Source organism: Thalassophryne amazonica, chromosome 11 (genome assembly GCF_902500255.1).
Source record: "Thalassophryne amazonica chromosome 11, fThaAma1.1, whole genome shotgun sequence".
NCBI classification, from domain to species: domain Eukaryota; kingdom Metazoa; phylum Chordata; class Actinopteri; order Batrachoidiformes; family Batrachoididae; genus Thalassophryne; species Thalassophryne amazonica.
The window spans coordinates 46,350,307-46,370,453 of record NC_047113.1 but is presented as its reverse complement, the minus strand read 5'-3'; the positions used below and the strand labels follow the sequence as shown (position 1 = coordinate 46,370,453).

Genomic DNA, 20,147 nt, shown 5'->3' with positions numbered 1-20,147 from the left:
ACCACTCAAGATAACTAATGCAATACCACCGCCTAGTGGAAAAGGACAATATCAAAGCAATCCTCTGAATGCCATCACAAGCCTCAAAACTGACTTGAGTATAAATTTTTATTTTAACTTCAGATGCAAGTATATGAAACATTTTAGGAATAAATATTTACAATAAAAGTTGCATAACACCCAAACGCAGAAAATGCACATTCAACAAAATGACAGAAGTCTATTGTCTATCTGAAAAACAGTACAAAAAAATATATATATATATGATTGTCAACCAAAGGAAGGAAACTTAAGTCAGTGGAATTATACTCATAAGCCATTTCAACTTAAATGTTTTATCTTCAACTCAGTGTAACATTGCATCATCAGTGTGAGCTATGCTGGTGCAGTGCTTGCTAAACAAATTAGCCTCACCGCTGAGGTGACATTTTCAAGACGACACCAGGAACTTGCACTATTAGCATCAAGCTTCTACATACTGTATATTGTACATCCGGATGCCTTCTCACAGGCATCCCCCAACAATGTGCTGACACCAGCTGAATAGTATAGATATATACAAAAGCTGAACACCTGAACTATCAGTCCTGATCATTACAATATGTGCAACTATTTGTGTCAACATCTCTTGTATCAATCTACACTTATAGTAACTGTTAAGTGTGGTGTTTAACGTCAATGCCAGACCCTGAGGAAATGTAAGGATTTCTACTGACTCCATCTCTGACAAATGTCAAACCTGCAGCGGAGGCAAGAGCGACAGCCACAATGATCAGAGGACATCTCCATAGCGGAATCACAAGATCACTGCAAGCCAGACCACACGGCGACAGAACGCACCACAATACAAATACAAATCACACGGGTGTGAGCTCAGACCATGCGCTACAGGGCGGCGTGCGGCCACGTGACGCAGTTTTGACAGTAGTGTTGGTTACGTGTGGTTTTGTTCAGTTTACTATTTTACATGAGCCACTTAGGCTGACTCGATGAAAAATAAAAACAAAGCACAATTCACAGTCAGGTGTTTTTTTTTTCTCTTCATATTTGTTGAATACATACAGAACAAGACAAACTTTAAACTTCTATAATGAGAAAACCTTGCTGGTGTACTCCATCTTAAAAAAAAAGGTGGTGGGGGGCTGTTCCACCATTAACGTTTTAATGAGCTCATTGAACTGGTGATCAAAGGCTTACATCAGCCAAAAGTCACTTTGAAGCTAAGTGTGTCCTTTATTACATCATGGAGAAATCAAAACAAACCTTCACCAGCAAATAATAAACCAACACTTTTTTATACCCTCTCAGGTGTTTATCACCATCTCAAATTCATAAACTATGCCACACCGTATTCCCACACCATATGCCCGCCCATAATCATTGAACTGCTTCTGAAAAAACTGGGAAAAGAAAAAAAAAAAAAAAAATAGAAGCAGCCAACTCAAATGGCCAATAAAGCTGAGAACACAAACACTGTAGAGGAGTACATATTATAAAAAGCTAATAACTCTGCGGGCATTTGCAAAGAAGTTTTAATAAATGATCCCCATACAGAGGTGCTTCTTCGACTTTACTCTACTACAGGTTGTAGCTGGGACCCTCCCCACTGGACTGTACACTGCACAAACGTGGAAGGTCAAAGGTGGGCTTGGGGAGACCAAAGCAGTCCAGAGGAGCACTGAAGTAAAACCTTAATGCCTATAACAACAGGTCAAGGGTCACGGACAGCGGGGTGGGGCCGGAGCAAACAGTCCTGGAAATACTGGAACTCCAGGGAAATGGATCTTTATGCATGAGGAGACGGGAAGCTATCAAAAGTAGATCTGCTTGGCATGTGACGGGTTCTGTTCCATGGGGCAGTATGGACATTTCAACCTGAGAATGAGAGGGTAGCGTAAGGAGCAAGAGGATGTGTCAAAGTTATTTGTAATTACCCAAAACAACATTGTGTTACATCTTTAAATAGATTAATCAAAAACATCATTCACTGTTCACCCCTAATGGTAAAACTCTAAAGCATATACCAAAAAAGAATTTCTTTCCCTGTACACTCCCCACCCCCACCTTTTTCATAAATAAAAAGGTCAACCAAAAATGTCATTCTGGCCTGCATCTTGCTACGTGGTTCCAAGTAGGTTACCTCAAATCCACTGAACCACAAGCTTGGTGAAAGCAATGGGAATAGGGTAAAATAGAGCCACTAAATTTCGGAACTGACCCAGATAAAATTTTGCATACAAGAATACTTTGGCTACAACATTCCGCTGCTCAGGCAGTTGACTGTGACTTTTGTGGCAGATCTTTTTTTTTTAAGGAATTGCCAAACGCTGGCGGTGCCACTCCAACTTTATTACACCTAATCTGTTAATCACATTTTGTAGTGAAGTTATGAAACACTGCATGTCAAAGAAAAATAAAGATCATGTTTGTCAAGGCACACAAAAGCAAAATGGTCAGGAAATGTTTACTGTGGCATCCACGAGTGGGAGTGCTCAAGGGCCAAGCATCAGCCCACCCCTTATTGTGAAGAAAATTGGTTAAACGCCCACCCAAACTTAAATAATTTTGTGAACCCAGCACATAGTAAAAACCAAAAAATAACGTGTTTTTACAATGATTTTCTTGCCTCTTCTACATCTTATAGTTTATGCTGAAATGTGCTCCTATTTTGAAAGACTTGTGCAAGAAAACAGGAAGTGGGTTTTATGCTGCCAACGTGAGAAAGCAGCTTAACGTTAACTGGAGGTCCACTGGCAAGCTACGAACAAGTACAGGACAAAATAAAATTGGGAAAGTTCTCTCTCTGTACCCAACTTTCCGATCAACTTACCACTCATCAGCTGACAAGGAACATATTTAATGAATGAAAAAAGAAATTGTACACAACAAAATTAGACACAAACGGCCAAGTTATTTACTGATTTATTTTTTATCTGATGAAATCAGACTTTTTTCTTTTTTTGATGTGTGTTCTGACAAATGTAATATTGACCATGTTCATACATTGGCCCACCCCCTCTTCAGGCAGAATTATGCACGGAACGCCTTGAGCACTCCAATACACACACACACACACACATCTTCAACCACCTAGTCCAATTAAGGGTCGCGGGGGGCTGGAGCCTATCCCAGCATAGAGCGCGAGGCGGGGTACACCCAGGACAGGACGCCAGTCTGTTACAGACTCCAATATACGAATACTGTATTTATGTTTAACGCTGCACTTTAGGAGATCTATTTTCTTTTGTGAGATAAGCAAGAAAAATGCCACAAACATGGCCTGATGAGATTACTTACTTTCCAGCGTTGGTAAGTTTGTTGAGAGCATCTCTGGAGATTACGTGTCCACAGATGAGCTTCATGGGCGGGTTGCTCTCTGACGTCTGTTGTCGGAGGATAGGGCAGGCGAACACAGAGTGGTACCAGCACTTCTTTCCAAGGTCGATCTCAATCTACATGTACAGAAGAGGCATACATAAACTGAATGGCACAACGACTGAGGGAGATGAAAAGCCTTTTTGTGAACAGAGTGACTGAACTCACAGGCAGCTCGTCCTTGTGTGTCCACACACCACTGCACTGTCTCTGCTCTATCACCTGCTTAATGTTCATCAGCACTGGCAAGGCCATGCAGCCCGACGCAAAACTGTCAACAAACAACACAGTTCAACCCTCTAACACACAAGCATCAACAAAACCTGAACTGAAAGCTCTTTACACACATCACCAGTAAAAAAAAATTTAATAAAATTAAATAACTAGACTCTTAATACAGTTGTGCTCAAAAGTTTACATACCCTGGCAGAATCTTTGCTTTTTTGGCCATTTTTAAGAGAGTATGAATGACAACACAAAACCTTTTTTTTACTCATGGTTAGTGGTTGGGTGAAGCCATTTATTGTCAAACAACTGTTTCCTCTTTTTAAATCAAAATGACAAGAGAACTACCCAAATGAACTTGATCAAAAGTTTACATACCCCTGTTCTTAATACTGTGTATGTGCCCCTTTAACATCAGTGACAGCTTGGAGTCGTTTGTGGTAGTTTTGGATGAGGCTCTCTAATGGTAAAGCTTGCACTGTGCACAATTTCTCCAATCACAGCCACATACAGTAGTGTTCAGAATAATAGTAGTGCTATGTGACTAAAAAGATTAATCCAGGTTTTGAGTATATTTCTTATTGTTACATGGGAAACAAGGTACCAGTAGATTCAGTAGATTCTCACAAATCCAACAAGACCAAGCACTCATGATATGCACACTCTTAAGGCTATGAAATTGGGCTATTAGTAAAAAAAAAAAAAAAGTAGAAAAGAAACACTACTGTAAGCCCATAATTTCTCCTGGGTTGTCTGGGTGTCTTGGTGGCTTTCCTCACTCTTCTCCTTCTCCGTCACTCAGTTTTTGACAACTCTCTACTCCATGCAGATTTACCATAAAGTGCCATATTGTTTGTATTTCTTTGTAATTGATGTAAATAAAGTCTGAAACATATTCAGTGGCAGCTTTACCATCAGAGAGCCTCGTCCGCAACTACCACAAAAGACTCCAAGCTGTCGATGTTAAAGGGGCCAATACACAGTATTAAGAACAGGGGTATGTAAACTTTGGATCAGGTTCATTTGGGTAGTTCTCTTGTCATTTTGATTTAAAAAGAGGAAACACAGTTGTTTGACAATAAATGGCTTCACCCAACCACTAACCATGAGTGAAAAAAAAAAAGTTTTGTGTTGTCATTCATACTCTCTTAAACATGGCCAAAAAAGCAAAAATTCTGCCAGGGTATGTAAACTTTTGAGCACAACTGTATATTGTAATTTGACTGGACTGACTCTATGAGCTAACAATACAACAGTAACTGCATGTTTGCATCATGCAAATGCACCGTTTCCATTAAGAGCTCATCCCAGCAACCATTGGGCAAGAGGCAGGATACACCCTGGACAGAGCTCCTGCCTATCACAGGGCCGACACACAGATCATTTCACTCACACCTACGGTCAATTTAAAGTTTCTAATTCACCTAACTTGCTTGTTTTTACAAGTGGGAGGAAGCCGAAGCACCTGGACAGAACCCACACAAAGGACAAGGTCAGAAGCAAATCTGGGACCTTCTGGCTGTGAAGCAACAGCGCAAAACACTGTGCTGCCCTCAAATGCATGTGTTTTTTTTTTGTTTTGTTTTTTTTTGGGGGGGGGGGGTTCAATTTTGAAGTTTTTAAGGATAACTGACAGAATTTTGTTTTTACGAGCAATCACAGTAGTAGTCTATCTAGCCTGACATTCATGGTCTTCTCACCTGACACTGAGTGGAGACTCTACAGAGAGGCCCAGTAAAGCACAGGCATCCCTGGTGAAGATGTTGCAAATCTCAGCCCACTGATTTGTCTCCAGCAGACTGCGGTAAGGAGAATTCTCAATGCCGTGACGCAGGTAAACCAGACTGCCCATCAGGATCTGGATATCTACAGGAACACAGCACAGTTCTAGATTAATTTTTAAATAAAAACAGCAATACATGAACATTATAAAGTGTAGGTGCAAGTTTAGTACAGACCAGGTGAGACTAGAGATCTGTGTGCTAGTTCAGAAATGATACTCAGCCACCACTGCACCATAGTAGATGCTTGCATGTCTCATATACTGGTAGAAGTAAATGTTTTATTAAATACCAGAATTAATAAAGTGGTCAATGTTTGTACATGCAATTAAGAAATGCATATAAAAAAAAAGTCTATCTCACTTTGAAGATGTCTAAACAGAATTATTCTCCTTCATCCACATCTTCATATGGACACATCTTCCGATGTGTGAAGATTCACTGACAACAGTTTTGGAGGAGTTGCACTTACAAGACCCAATGGCAGACGGAGGAACAGGGTAAGCAATGAACGCTTGGATCTATCTAGAAACCACCATCATTTAGAGCTGGGTGGCATCATATTTTCATATACATCTTCTTTACTATATTGTAAGAAGGACTTCTCCAGACTTGTCAAGAGTTAAAAGTTCCTTGAATAACAGAAGCTGATTTAATAAAGGTGCAGCTTTGATGAAAGACACCATTTGTTTTGAGTTAACCTGCAAAGTCACTGCACTGCTAAGATTTTGGACCAAGAAAGAAGCAGGTAAGAAGCAGTTTTCTGACATGGAGGAAGAAATGCACATAAAATGACTTTATGAAAAGTGTTGCTATTCTGTGAATGCCAGGACTGAATAATTACAATTTGTACTTTGTATCTGACCATAGAAAAAACATGATAAGGGCCCAGGCCTCTCTGTTGCTTATGCTGCGTACCTCTCTGGTGCTGAGCTGCAAATGGCTGGAAGTGCCTGGCGTACTGCAGTGCCTCCATCTGGTTGCTGATTCCTCCACTTAGCAGGCTGATGAAATATAAGCGGTGCAACTTGAATTCTAAACTGCTGTTCAAGTCCAGAAGACGCTGCCGATTCGTCACAGCCCATCTATGAAGGGAGAGGAAAAAGAAATTGTCCTATCAGCTGCACAGTTTCACAGTTTTGTAAGTAAGAAGGTTCTTTGTCATCATGACAAGTTCAAAAACAAACACTACCGCATGAACAAAAGATTTAAGACAAACTAATTTCACAAACATACGTGTAGGAAGTGATTATCTAGAGGTTAAAGATGTGGGCTCAAAACCAAAGGATCTGTGTTTGATTACCCGACAAACCAGAAAATCACTAAGGTCCGTTGAGCAAGGACCCTAATCCCCAAGTAGCTCCTGTTGTGCATTTGTGTAGCACCACACCAAGACCAGTGAGAGCGTTTGAAAATTGGTGAAAATGAGACATCATTGTTAAAAAGCACAAAGATTTCTTACAGCTTCGGGTGAAATAGATATAAGATTTTTTTTATGCCAGCCTGAATGAAATTTAAGACCAACATTATAGAGTAACATAACACAAGGGGGGAGACATTGTTAACGAGTGAGGGACAAATTTGTCAAAAATATTTACACTAACACAGAACATTTTTAATGGTTAAAGCAATGTTGCAAAATCTTCCCTGGAAAGACAATTTTTATTAAATATACACTTCCCCAAGTCATCATGTAAGTTACCTTTAGCTAGCTGAAAGTCTCCAATAACCAGTTTTGGTCTATAGTTAGTTTGTACATTAATGATAACTGTATGGGGTGATTTTTTTCATACCTCATCAGTTTAAGATATTTTAATCCTTCAAGTTATGAATCACTTTGAATGATGGGTTTTGTGAACCGCTATGCACTGGCTGCTAGTTGTTGTGGGTTGACCGTGTCTGTCCTTTTGAAACATTTTATGACATATGAGATAATATGGCTTGCTGTGAAGTTAAATGTGCTAATGAACTATCTAAGAAGTCTATGCTTGAGAATTTCCAGCAAGTGAAATGTTTGTGTTATTTAATCTGTATGTTAGCACCAGCTGCACCGTTAGCAGGTATCAGTAGCTTTGTGACATTGGCTCCAGTGTGACTGAGGCAATAAGCCAGTCATGATTTGTAATACCCATATGGAAACGGCCATCCTAGCCATAAAAAATATGCATTAATAAAACACCTGAACCAAGGAAAGCCTGTTAGCTTTAGCTTGTTTGGTAATCGAGATGGGGATATGTTCAGGTTTCATTCATCCCACCTAGGTCGTGCACAGACTTGCTCATGCTCCACCTCTTTACCCATTTATGGGTTGGCCACCATTTAGGCAAAGTAACCACTGCTAATATGCCGACATCCAGAGCTTTACAAGCGCTCTTCAGAAAAACCTATATGTGACATCACGGAGGGTTGTCCAGTATATTTGCAGTCAAACGTTCTCTAGTTACACAAAATGTACAATAATTAGCAGGCCTGAATTAAGTGTAAATGAGCAGAAAAATACGCATGTTATACTGACCAAACATTTGTGTATGTTTTAAGGCACATCATTTTAAATAACAGTAGTTCAACAGCCCAATTTGCTTTTTAATTGGGCATATGTAATTAGCAAACCTGTCTATTCTCTTCAGTATGAAGGAGGGAAAACAACTACAAAAAAGTTACAAATATAAACAAACATACTCTAGTGCCGGCCTGAGGTCTTGCATCCTCAGAGCTTCAAGGATCCTATTCAACTCCAAGAAAGGCTGCTTCATGCTCATATCAATAACAACTCCAGACTCCTAAAGACAAAAACAGTAATTATACCAGATTGAAAAGCTACAGAAGGTGCTTCAAGTCAAATGCAAAGCACAGTATCTCAGGTTACAGGCTTAAACAGGGAATGCCAGCCAACACTAACAACCTGCATGTTTTTTATCCCAACCAAACACCTGACCAACCAGCTTATTTTACTGATTAGCACTCCCGCACATAGAAGGGAGAAACTCAGTGATAAAATTAGCTGATGAGGTCACAGGTAGGGCTGTGAAATGAAAATTGTAAAATATGAGGAAAATTTGCAGGGGGTTTGGGGGCATAGGCCCCCAGGAGTGGGTGTCTCGGGCCCCGTGGAATCCCAGAAACCAAATTAATTTTTTATCTAATGATACTTTTTCAGCATCTCCTGGAGCAAAAAAAAATCTCTAAATTAGTGCAATCTGTGTAAAATTAGTGTAAATCTCTAAATTAAATGACCCTGTATTCAACCTTTCATTTGAACAGTCAATGATAATGTTGAAATAACAGAATATGATGTGGAAGTAGGACCTGGAATGATTTTCTTTTTAACTGTAAACCAAATTATGCATTAACTCAGAACTATTAAACTACATGAAATTCATGAAGACTGAAAAGACTGTTAAAGCATTTCAAAAACCACAGCTAAAGCTTGTAGAATATTTTGACAATCATGGTAAATATCAATAACATACATTATAGTAAAAAAAGCAACATAAATTCCTGTAAATCCAGTCAAAGCCACAGTCTTTTTTCCCATGAAAAAGTCTATATTAATAAAAACTCATTTATATTCTTGTGTAAATTCATGTAAATCCATTCAAAGCCACAGTCTTTTTTCCAATGAAAGAAAGTCTAGATTACTGAAAAAAGTCACATAATCTTGTTTGAACAGTACAACGTTTATTTTCCAGAGAGAGAAAAATTCTTACCGTGTTTCCTGATGACACAGTTCACTTTTCCCATTTCTTTCAGGTGTGTTGATAAAGCCAGCGACAATTCCACGGAATCTTGTCCTTATCAGACTTTTTCAAACAGTCTTTCTCGCCATCTTCTCTCTGTCCAACGTTGGTCCGTGACAGAGACATGCTGCACAAGTCTTCTTTTAAAAACTTTAGAGCTCTAAAGGTTTGCGATGTCCACATGCTATGTTTAACTTAAGTGTCGCGCAGGAGCCACACAGCATCGCCGCAGCAACCAACCAGTCCTGCTTTATGACAACTGTCGCAACAGCCAGGCTTTTTTCTCCTCAAAACTCTGCGGATCAGAGAACACTAATTTGTATCTGTAACACACAAATCAGTGTCCGTGGACCACCGCGGACTTATCTTGCACAATGTTGTAAAAAAAAGAACACTTTTCAACAGACATTTTAAAAACTCAGTGATGATCACAATTAAAGTTAAACACTAACACCCCCCCCCTCCCCACCACTCCACCCCATGATGAAATCCTTGAAATTTCGCAAAGTTTTCACAGCCCTGGTCAGAGGTCGAAGAGAACCCTGGAGACAATTACCCTAATAGACATGAGTGCTGCCCAAGGAGTTTCTAAAACATTATTTACCTGACACAAATCCTCTGCTACACTGAGCATCCCTTGTCTGTACAGATGCTCCACAATGGTTTCACTCAAGTATTTCTGTCTCTCCGGGGTGTCCCACACGGTCTCCGCCACCACAGCACTGATTTCTGCATCAAAATTCTGCCCCAGAAGCATCAGAAATGAAGCATGAATATATCAAATGTAAACTGTCACAGACATTTTCAGTCTTTACTTACCCTATCAATGGCTTTGCCCACTTTTGACACACTGCCATGGATGTCCTTGTGCCGGGAGGCTAACATCTGAACAGTCTCTTTAATATTCTTACAACACTGTGACATAGCCTGAGATAAGACTGACAAGTCTGCATCTTGAACTCCTGCAGGAGAGGCAGAAGAAAACCATTTTAATATTCATATCTATAGGTGCAGTTAAACAATTACAACTCACAGACTGACCTTAAATCTAAATTTCTGATGAAAGATTTATAGTAGAATGTTAGAAAATGCATTCAATAAAACATATGAGGGTAAAATTCTTTACCAAATGCTACAAGTTGTCCTCGAATCTCACAGACACTACGCAGGAGCTCATCGAGCCTCTCCTCGGACTGGTGGCCATACATCACAAAACGATGGAGCACCTTCTCCAGCTCCCGCTCCACACAAGCACACTGTTCCATGGTACAGACTGGAACACTCACACGCAACACCAACACCAACGCCAACACCTGAATTTAAAAAAAGAACACACACAACTGAAAGCTAATGAATTTATTTTCCATAGCAGTGATAACAATGTAGCCTGAATCTTTAGCAAACCCGTCTATTCTAAATAACACTGATCAATTCAATATTAACACAAGTCTGCATTTGTGGACATATTGAAGCGATCGGTTGACCCTTTTAGAAATGTCAGTCACTAACTACCTAAAGTATCTTACAAAACATATACCTTAATTATGCCACTTGAAATCTCCAAATTGCTCTTACAAGATGTCACATTTTAAAAGCAAAATTACAGCAAGACAAAATAATGCTACACTGTGTATCAAGCACACATTTGCTCATCTATGTGGTCACTCATCTGTGAAAAGGTAGCAAATGTCTGTGAGACATGGTGCAACAGGCAAGCTGCACTATGCATAGTTTTGCCCAGCATAGCCACAGAACCCTAAAATTCCTTCAGAGTTGTCACAGGTGTCTCGGTGGCTTCCCTCACTATTATCACTAAGTGCAAATAAAGATTTGAAAGCAGTAGTGCAAAGCCCCAGTCACACTGTGACGGATCAATGAAACATATGAGGAACTGATTCTGTACGTTCGTGTTCGTTTTTATCCAGCAAACGTCCTTTTCCCAACTGTAAAATGCACTCATCAGCCGGTGTCCAACAAGTCCATCAGAAAGTTTTGTGCGTGTTCAAAACTTTGAGCGGCAATCAGGCAAAGATCTTTCTCCCTGCTTGCATGTTTATTTGCCCTTTTGTTTTCAGAATATCATTTATTTTTCCTGTGGCTGTCTGATGGTTTATTATGGCATTCTGATTGGTCAAAAGTCCAGCCCTAACAGAGAAAGAACAGACACATTAAGCGCAGCTCTAAGTCGTGAACAATAAACAGTGCGCTCTCTCTGTGTCTCTCACAGTCACTCTCTCAGTGAGGAGATGCAGCATAGTTGCTCAAGTGAGGAAACATGATGTCAGGCTTTCAGACCCTCAAACTTTGCTCAAATGTAACATATTTGCCTGCAAGCGGGGAAAATGCTTCTGCTAAGTGCAAAACAACTCAGTGGAAATGGGATATCATCTGACCACTAACAACCCAAATGCACAGGAGACTGATGCCAATGAGGAAAATATTTAAATATGTACAGTGCCCTCTAAAACTACTGGGCCCCTTGCTATTTCACATATTTTAATTTGTTGTTTAGGCCATTTCAAATACACAAAATAAATCAGGCTTCTCAATATAAAAGTTTCTAAAATGATCTTTGTTAAACTCAAACTCAAACCAAATCTCTTCAACTTGATATAAATTAATTAAACATATTAAAGCCAAGCTGATGTGTTGCATAGGTAATTAGCCCCTTTGGTATAATACCTGTAAATAATAAAGGATTTATTAACCGACAGCTTGGTCTGTACGGGGAAATATTAGACTGAGGTGTAAGTACGGACCGAGCAATAGCGAGGTCTATGCGAAAAATACAGATGTCTGATATTCCCGTACAGACCGAGCAAGTGAGGTTAATAATTTGTTTATATATATATATATATATATATATATATATATATGCGCCTCCGATTTTACGTACTTGTATTGCATATTTTACTTGTATTGCATACGATTCTTGCTTCATGTGCAATCTGACCAGAGAGAGAGAGAGAGAGAGATACTCTATTGTTTGTGAGGTTTTCAAAGTGTATTATTCATGCCAAAACATCTGCTTTTGGAACAACTCAAGCTCAAGTGCATCATTTCTAAACCTGTAGCTCAAAAGACTAAAGAGGAAAAAATAAATCATGGTAAAGTGTGGACTTAATCTTACTTACAGGTGTTAGATTGCTCTAAAATTAACATTTTTTGAGGCTACAACTGGTCCTTCAACAGTATGCTGTAAAACTAGAAATCTAGAAACTGATGAGCACAATGATTTGCACTGCAATGCTGCAGCAGATTTGATGATAAACATGGTATGGCTTTAACATTACAATCATGCTTCTATGGCGGCGCTGCTCTGCTGGCGACGTGCATGCCTGCTTTTACTGCCCCGTGTTTGTGCATGGTTTTTATTGTTTGATGTGTTTTTCACGTCTTGTGGCTTCGGCAGTTTATGTAAGTTGATTTTCCGTTTTACGGACAATAAAGTTTTATCTTATCTTATCTTATCACATAACCAATGCACAACAATGCTTGTTTACTCAGTTTTATCTTTCTGATGCAGAAGGGAAAACCAACGCACTTGTACAGACACTTTTACATGTTGCCATGGTTATTACTTGATTCCTTGGCAACCCCCATCAATAAACTGATGGATCATCCAGGTTTAACAATAGTTTATTATATGAATCATCCACTTTGCATTCACAAAAAGAATGGCATACATACTCAAAACATATCCAAAACAATGACATGCGTTACCAAGAAATGTCATTAACAAAACATGCTGGATAAACAAGTTAAACCTTCTAAATATCAAATATTTTATAAGCAGTGCTACACAACAAAACAATTTCAACTTCAAAGGTAATTCATTTGAGTGAACTATCAATAAAGTCATTATTCGTTTATTATCCCCTCAGGTTTTAGTAAGCAGTTTTTTTTTTTGTTGGTTTTTTTTAAGTTGGGGGGGGGGGGTCCTTAATCAGAAAAGGTTGGGTTATGTCCTTTAATATACTTTATTTTTATATGGCTGCGATGCTACGCAGGCTTTGATTGGCTGATTACTGGTCTGATATTTTCCCATATCAAACCAGTTTCCATGACAATCGGTCTGATATTTCTCCGTATAGACCTCTCGCTTGGTTAATAATCCTTTACTACTAATACAATAGCATGCTTTTGGAGGGCGGTATGCATTTTTAGAGTCAGGGTGAATATCTGTCATTGCGGGCGACTGGGCATGGACGGAAGTACTCAGAAAATGCAAACCGCACGATAACTGCATGTTATTTGCATTATTATCACTTACTGAGATACACGTGGAATCACATTAACAATATTTAATGTCATTTCAAAACGCACGACACTCAGCAAACCTGTACATAAAAAGTTGGCTCACTTTAATTTTTGTTGTGTTGGCTGGCACGTGCTGCTCTCCAAATTCGCCAGGGCGTCCTCATCAAGCTGGCTGCTTTGGCTGCTGTTCATTGTGGTACCATCCATGAGAAAATTATCTGTAATATCCATATTGGGGACCAACACACTTCTCGCCTTTTCATCTTTTCTTTTGCGGACAGTTCTTGGGCTGCGCGTGCTATGATGTCATCAGTATATGCACAGCAAGTATTGGGATAGTTGCCCGCTACAGTGGACAAGTATAGCCAGGTAGAGTAAATGTAAATCTATGCTACCAGCCCAGCAATGCCTCAGTAAGTGATAAATATGCGCAATACGACTGAAAATAACTTATCTTCATAACCAATGAATAAGTCAATTATTCATTGGATGACTAAATAGGCCTATAAAATGGTGAAAAATTTTGATAAATATTTTCCAGAGCCCAAGATGAGCTCTTCCACTGTCTTGTTTTGTCCACGGGCACTAGAATTTCAGTTTACTCCCAGAGAAGTAAAGGAACTCGTAAAATAAATAATACAAAAAAGAAAATATTCACATTTAAGAAGCTGAAATTGAAAATTTTCAACTTCAGTGGTTTATTATGTCCCCAAAGGGCAAATACTGTGCAGCCAACAGTTTATATATATATATATATATATATATATATATACACACACACACACATATATACAACCCCTGGCAAATATTATGGAATCACCGGCCTCGGAGGATGTTCATTCAGTTGTTTAATTTTGTAGAAAAAAAGCAGATCACAGACATGACACAAAACTAAAGTCATTTCAAATGGCAACTTTTTGGCTTTAAAAAACACTATAAGAAATCAGGAAAAAAAATTGTGGCAGTCAGTAACGGTTATTTTTTTAGACCAAGCAGAGGGAAAAAAATACGGAATCACTCAATTCTGAGGAAAAAATTATGGAATCATGAAAAACAAAGGAAAGCTCCAACACATCACTAGTATTTTGTTGCACCACCTCTGGCTTTTATAACAGCTTGCAGTCTCTGAGGCATGGACTTAATGAGTGACAAACAGTACTCTTCATCAATCTGGCTCCAACTTTCTCCGATTGCTGTTGCCAGATCAGCTTTGCAGGTTGGAGCCTTTTCATGGACTATTTTCTTCAACTTCCACCAAAGATTTTCAATTGGATTAAGATCCGGACTATTTGCAGGCCATGACATTGACCCTATGTGTCTTTTTGCAAGGAATGTTTTCACAGTTTTTGCTCTATGGCAAGATGCATTATCATCTTAAAAAATGATTTCATCATCCCCAAACATCCTTTCAATTGATGGGATAAGAAAAGTGTCCTAAATATCAACGTAGACTTGTGCATTTATTAATGATCTAATGACAGCCATCTCCCCAGTGCCTTTACCTGACATGCAGCCCCATATCATCAATGACTGTGGAAATTTACATGTTCTCTTCAGGCAGTCATCTTTATAAATCTCATTGGAACGGCACCAAACAAAAGTTCTATCATCATCACCTTGCCCAATGCAGATTCGAGATTCATCACTGAATATGACTTTCATCCAGTCATCCACAGTCCACAATTGCTTTTCCTTAGCCCATTGTAACCTTGTTTTTTTCTGTTTAGGTGTTAATGATGGCTTTCGTTTAGCTTTTCTGTATGTAAATCCCATTTCCTTTAGGCGGTTTCTTACACTTCGGTCACAGACGTTGACTCCAGTTTCCTCCCATTCGTTCCTCATTTGTTTTGTTGTGCATTTTCGATTTTTGAAACATATTGCTTTAAGTTTTCTGTCTTGACGTTTTGATGTCTTCCTTGGTCTACCAGTATGTTTGCCTTTAACAACCTTCCCATGTTGTTTGTATTTGGTCCAGAGTTTAGACACAGCTGACTGTGAACAACCAACATCTTTTGTAACATTGCATGATGATTTACCCTCTTTTAAGAGGGTGATAATCCTCTCCTTTGTTTCCATTGACATCTCTCGTGTTGGAGCCATGATTCATGTCGGTCCACTTGGTGCAACAGCTCTCCAAGGTGTGATCACTCCTTTTTAGATGCAGACTAACGAGCAGATCTGATTTGATGCAGGTGTTAGTTTTGGGGATGAAAATTTACAGGGTGATTCCATAATATATTCCTCAGAATTGAGTGAGTCCATATTTTTTTCCCTCTGCTTGGTCTAAAAAAGTAACCGTTACTGACTGCCACAATCTTTTTTCTTGATTTCTTTAGTTTTGTGTCATGTCTGTGATCTGCTTTTTTTCTACAAAATTAAACAACTGAATGAACATCCTCAGAGGCCGGTGATTCCATAATTTTTGCCAGGGATTGTACATATACACACACTTAATTTAAAACAACTTAAACTAAAACTTACATTAAATCTAGTCATTAAAAAACAATATAATTTAAAAACACATGATAATAATTAACCTGATTTAAAATACCTTGGCTATTTTTAAAAAAACGCTCAAAATTATGAATCAATTATCAATATAGTAATCAATAAATTTTATACTCAATAAATGATGAATCACTGCATCTCTACTGCAAAATATGGAGAACAACAGCAAAATTCTAACTGATAAAAAAGCAACCGCACACAGTTCACAACAGTTTACGGCGTGTTTAATTAGTTGTGCCAGTGCGGGCATCAAATTTGTGCAAGTGCTTTATACTGTACAAGTTCCATTTGTATTTATTTTATTGGCATCCCAGTGTAAACTATACATATATCGGCTGGAGTGTAAACAATCAGTAGCAGAAGTTGATGAGAGTTTTTTCATTTTCACCACTGTTTTAATTCTTTCGTTTTTATTGGGGGGGGGGGCTCACCAATGCAAGGCTGTGGGTTGTACCAAAAGGTGAGAAAGAAAATTAAAATCCATCACGATACAGCAAGAGGATTATGCAATCACATCAATCAGTATCATGCGTTACTTTGGGGGAAAAGAATCAGCAGCATGACCCCTCCTGGGGCAGACCAGCATTTCACAATGCACACATAACATAAATGACATAAACTACATAAATATCTGGTGTGTTTACGAGGTAGGAATATATATCAGGATACTGAACATCTGGCGATTGTGTAGGATCCTTTTTCCATCATCCAGCTTCAAGTTAGTACGGACAAGATGCCAGTCCTGCTGCTGCTAATTTGGTTTTTATATCGCTCCCAGATGATATTATCCAAACCCTCTGAATAGTTGAAGACCGCACTGAGGTCTCAACAACAGAAATATAACTAAATTCAAACAAATAATTACTTAAATCTGGAATTCAACAGCAACCACTCCCAAATATGTACTGTATCTCTCTGGTGAAATACGTCGACAGCCACGCATTTTCACACCAGCGATGGAGCTGACGCAGAAGTAAACTGGCAGTGACGTGGCCGCAACCAAGTCAATAAACTAATTATACATTTATTGCTACTTACATTAATTGATGGTGGTGGCCAAGTGGTTAATGCACTTGGTTTCAGTGTGGAAGGGTCCCAGTTCAAATCCCACCCCTGCCACATTTCTCCATGTAATGTGGAGTTGCGTCAGGATGGGTAAAACTTGTGACAATTCAACATGCAGATCCACCTTGATTTGCTGTGGCAACCCCGAGTGCAAACAAGGGAGCAGCCGAAGGGACTTACATTAATGACATTCTAGTGTCCTACTTGCAATCTACATCAAGCTCCTCAATGTTGTGAAGTGTTAGCCTCCTAAGGACCACAATGGAAATACGCATTTATGTTTTATTGTGTCATCCATGCATCACTGATATAGTCACCTTTCTGTGTTTATACATTTTACACACTAAACTCAATCAATCAATCAAGTTCTGCACACATTTCAAACCAGGGCAAGGACAGATGTATTTTCGACCAAATTTCTCTCTCTATTTTAATCACCATTTATTTTAATCACCATTTACAACGAGTTTATTAAGTTAATTAACACGACAACTAAAACAAACAAACAAAAAAGATTAATGGTTAAGCTCTGCTCAAAAGTTTGTCCTGATGAAATCGTGTAAAGAACTGAGCAGGCCTGACAACAAATCCAGTGTCCTCTGCGGCCTGGTGTTTACTAATCAATACTAACCACTCAATTATAAAGGACAAGTACTTGTGGTTGTGCGTTTCGTACACATTTATACAGAAATCCTTAAATACTTATTAGAATAACCTGAAACAGCTGATACTTTACTGTTTGTAAACCGCACAGAGAAAAGTCCATTGAAAGCTAACTAGCCAGCATAACGGTAGTTGTTCGATATGCTACTGAAATTTAACGAAGTGACTTCACTTGTGGAATTGTAGAGATGAAATATTAAACGTACGAAAACAACCTAAACGTATGTTTCGATTCAGCACAGTAATTTAGAGATTAACAGGTCATACAACTAAAATAAACAAACGTCGTTTAGCTACAAAAAGCTCGTCATAGCTAGCGCTAGCTTATTTCGCTAGTTATTTTCAGCCAATTGCCGAAAGACTCGACTCATTTTTTTTCTAGAGAAAAAGCAACCAGCTTATTATTATACGTTTTAGGTTTTATCCCCAACACCCAAACCGTATATCTCCGTGTGTATAAACGCCACTCACCTGTCTTGCTAGTTAGCAAACATTAGCGTTAGCCAACTGCTTGTTATGACAACAGCAGCAGCCGTAATGCGGATCTGTCTGTCGCATTTTACTTTTTCACACATTTCACAACAAAAGTCTTTTTGTTCCACCTTATTATTTGCTTGAATAATTTATCTCATCTAAATGCGAAACCTGTGTTAGTTGTGTATTATTTAATACATCTAAGATTCCCAACGTGAAATCCAATATAGCTCATATAAAGACTATAAATGGGCTTTAAAAAGGATTTAAAATCTGGTTGTGGCTTTATGATGTCATTTTTAAATTCATACATTTGGTGGTTCCTTATTAGGATGTGCCACACATTGGTTGCCACCAGGGGAAAAAAAAAAGCACATTCTAGTCTGGAGGAACATTGGAAGGTTTTTCATGCAAGAAAATACAACCCCTGGCAAAAAAATTATGGAATCACCGGCCTCAGAGGATGTTCATTCAGTTGTTTAATTTTGTAGAAAAAAAGCAGATCACAGACATGACACAAAACTAAAGTCATTTCAAATGGCAACTTTCTGGCTTTAAGAAACACTATAAGAAATCAAGAAAAAAAGATTGTGGCAGTCAGTAACAGTTACTTTTTTAGACCAAGCAGAGGAAAAAAATATGGAATCACTCAATTCTGAGGAAAAAATTATGGAATCACCCTGTAAATTTTCATCCCCCAAATAAACACCTGCATCAAATCAGATCTGCTCGTTGACATTGACCCTATGCCATGACATTGACCCTATGTGTCTTTTTGCAAGGAATGTTTTTGCAGTTTTTGCTCTATGGCAAGATGCATTATCATCTTGAAAAATGATTTCTTCATCCCCAAACATCCTTTCAATTGTCCAAAATATCAACATAAACTTGTGCATTTATTGATGATGTAATGACAGCCATCTCCCCAGTGCCTTTACCTGACATGCAGCCCCATATCATCAATGACTGTGGAAATTTACATGTTCTCTTCAGGCAGTCATCTTTATAAATCTCATTGGAACGGCACCAAACAAAAGTTCCAGCATCATCACCTCGCCCAATGCAGATTCGAGATTCATCACTGAATATGACTTTCATCCAGTCATCCACAGTCCACAATTGCTTTTCCTTAGCCCATTGTAACCTTGTTTTTTTCTGTTTAGGTGTTAATGATGCCTTTCGTTTAGCTTTTCTGTATGTAAATCCCATTTCCTTTAGGCGGTTTCTTACAGTTCGGTCACAGACGTTGACTCCAGTTTCCTCCCATTCATTCCTCATTTGTTTTGTTGTACATTTTTCGATTTTTGAAACATGTTGCTTTAAGTTTTCTGTCTTGACGCTTTGATGTCTTCCTTGGTCTACCAGTATGTTTGCCTTTAACAACCTTCCCATGTTGTTTGTATTTGGTCCAGAGTTTAGACACAGCTGACTGTGAACAACCAACATCTTTTACAACATTGCGTGATGATTTACTCTCTTTTAAGAGTTTGATAATCCTCTCCTTTGTTTCCATTGACATCTCTCGTGTTGGAGCCATGATTCATGTCAGTCCACTTGGTGCAACAGCTCTCCAAGGTGTGTTCACTCCTTTTTAGATGCAGACTAACGAGCAGATCTGATATGATGCAGGTGTTAGTTTTGGGGATGAAAATTTACAGGGTGATTCCATAATTTTTTCCTCAGAATTGAGTGATTCCATATTTTTTTCCTCTGCTTGGTCTGAAAAAGTAACCGTTACTGACTGCCACAATCTTTTTTTCTTGATTTCTTATAGTGTTTCTTAAAGCCAGAAAGTTGCCATTTGAAATGACTTTAGTTTTGTGTCATGTCTGTGATCTGCTTTTTTTCTACAAAATTAAACAACTGAATGAACATCCTCTGAGGCCGGTGATTCCATAATTTTTGCCAGGGGTTGTAGATCAAATCTTGGGCCATGTGCCTTCTGGCAAACTGCAGCTGAAATTCCACATCTTTTTACAAAATCCTTCTCTGGAATGATAGTGCAGGATGATAAATGGACTGCATTTATATAGCACTTATCTATCTGCATCAGACGCTC

The 20,147-nt window shown here is 38.7% G+C and overlaps 1 protein-coding gene across 2 annotated transcripts; it reads right to left on the bottom strand.

Annotated features, from left to right (window-relative positions):
• Positions 1-94: 94 nt before the first annotated feature.
• On the bottom strand, positions 95-18,170 carry rmnd5b (required for meiotic nuclear division 5 homolog B). 2 transcript variants are annotated; one of them, XM_034181476.1, is made up of 10 exons: positions 18,086-18,170; positions 10,245-10,419; positions 9,938-10,080; positions 9,723-9,860; positions 8,061-8,161; positions 6,300-6,466; positions 5,301-5,466; positions 3,544-3,646; positions 3,298-3,452; positions 95-1,875 (listed from the first exon to the last, which is right to left on the bottom strand). In XM_034181476.1, exons 2-10 carry the CDS (start codon positions 10,381-10,383, stop codon positions 1,812-1,814), a joined length of 1,176 nt encoding a protein of 391 aa, XP_034037367.1. In that variant the 5' UTR covers positions 10,384-10,419; positions 18,086-18,170; the 3' UTR covers positions 95-1,811. The 2 variants fall into 2 exon arrangements, with proteins under 2 accessions (XP_034037367.1, XP_034037368.1); XM_034181477.1 differs by having other exon boundaries at positions 10,245-10,431; positions 18,086-18,148.
• Between the last annotated feature and the right edge of the window lie 1,977 nt (positions 18,171-20,147).

Excerpts from the sequence above, each read along its gene's own strand:
- rmnd5b (XM_034181476.1), bottom strand. The coding sequence starts at position 10,383 with ATGGAACAGTGTGCTTGTGTGGAGCGGGAGCTGGAGAAGGTGCTCCAT. Across the intron at positions 9,861-9,937 it reads TGGGCAAAGCCATTGATAGG|AATTTTGATGCAGAAATCAG; the intron begins GTAAGTAAAGAC and ends CTTCTGGGGCAG. Across the intron at positions 3,647-5,300 it reads GAGTCTCCACTCAGTGTCAG|TTTTGCGTCGGGCTGCATGG; the intron begins GTGAGAAGACCA and ends GTTTGTTGACAG.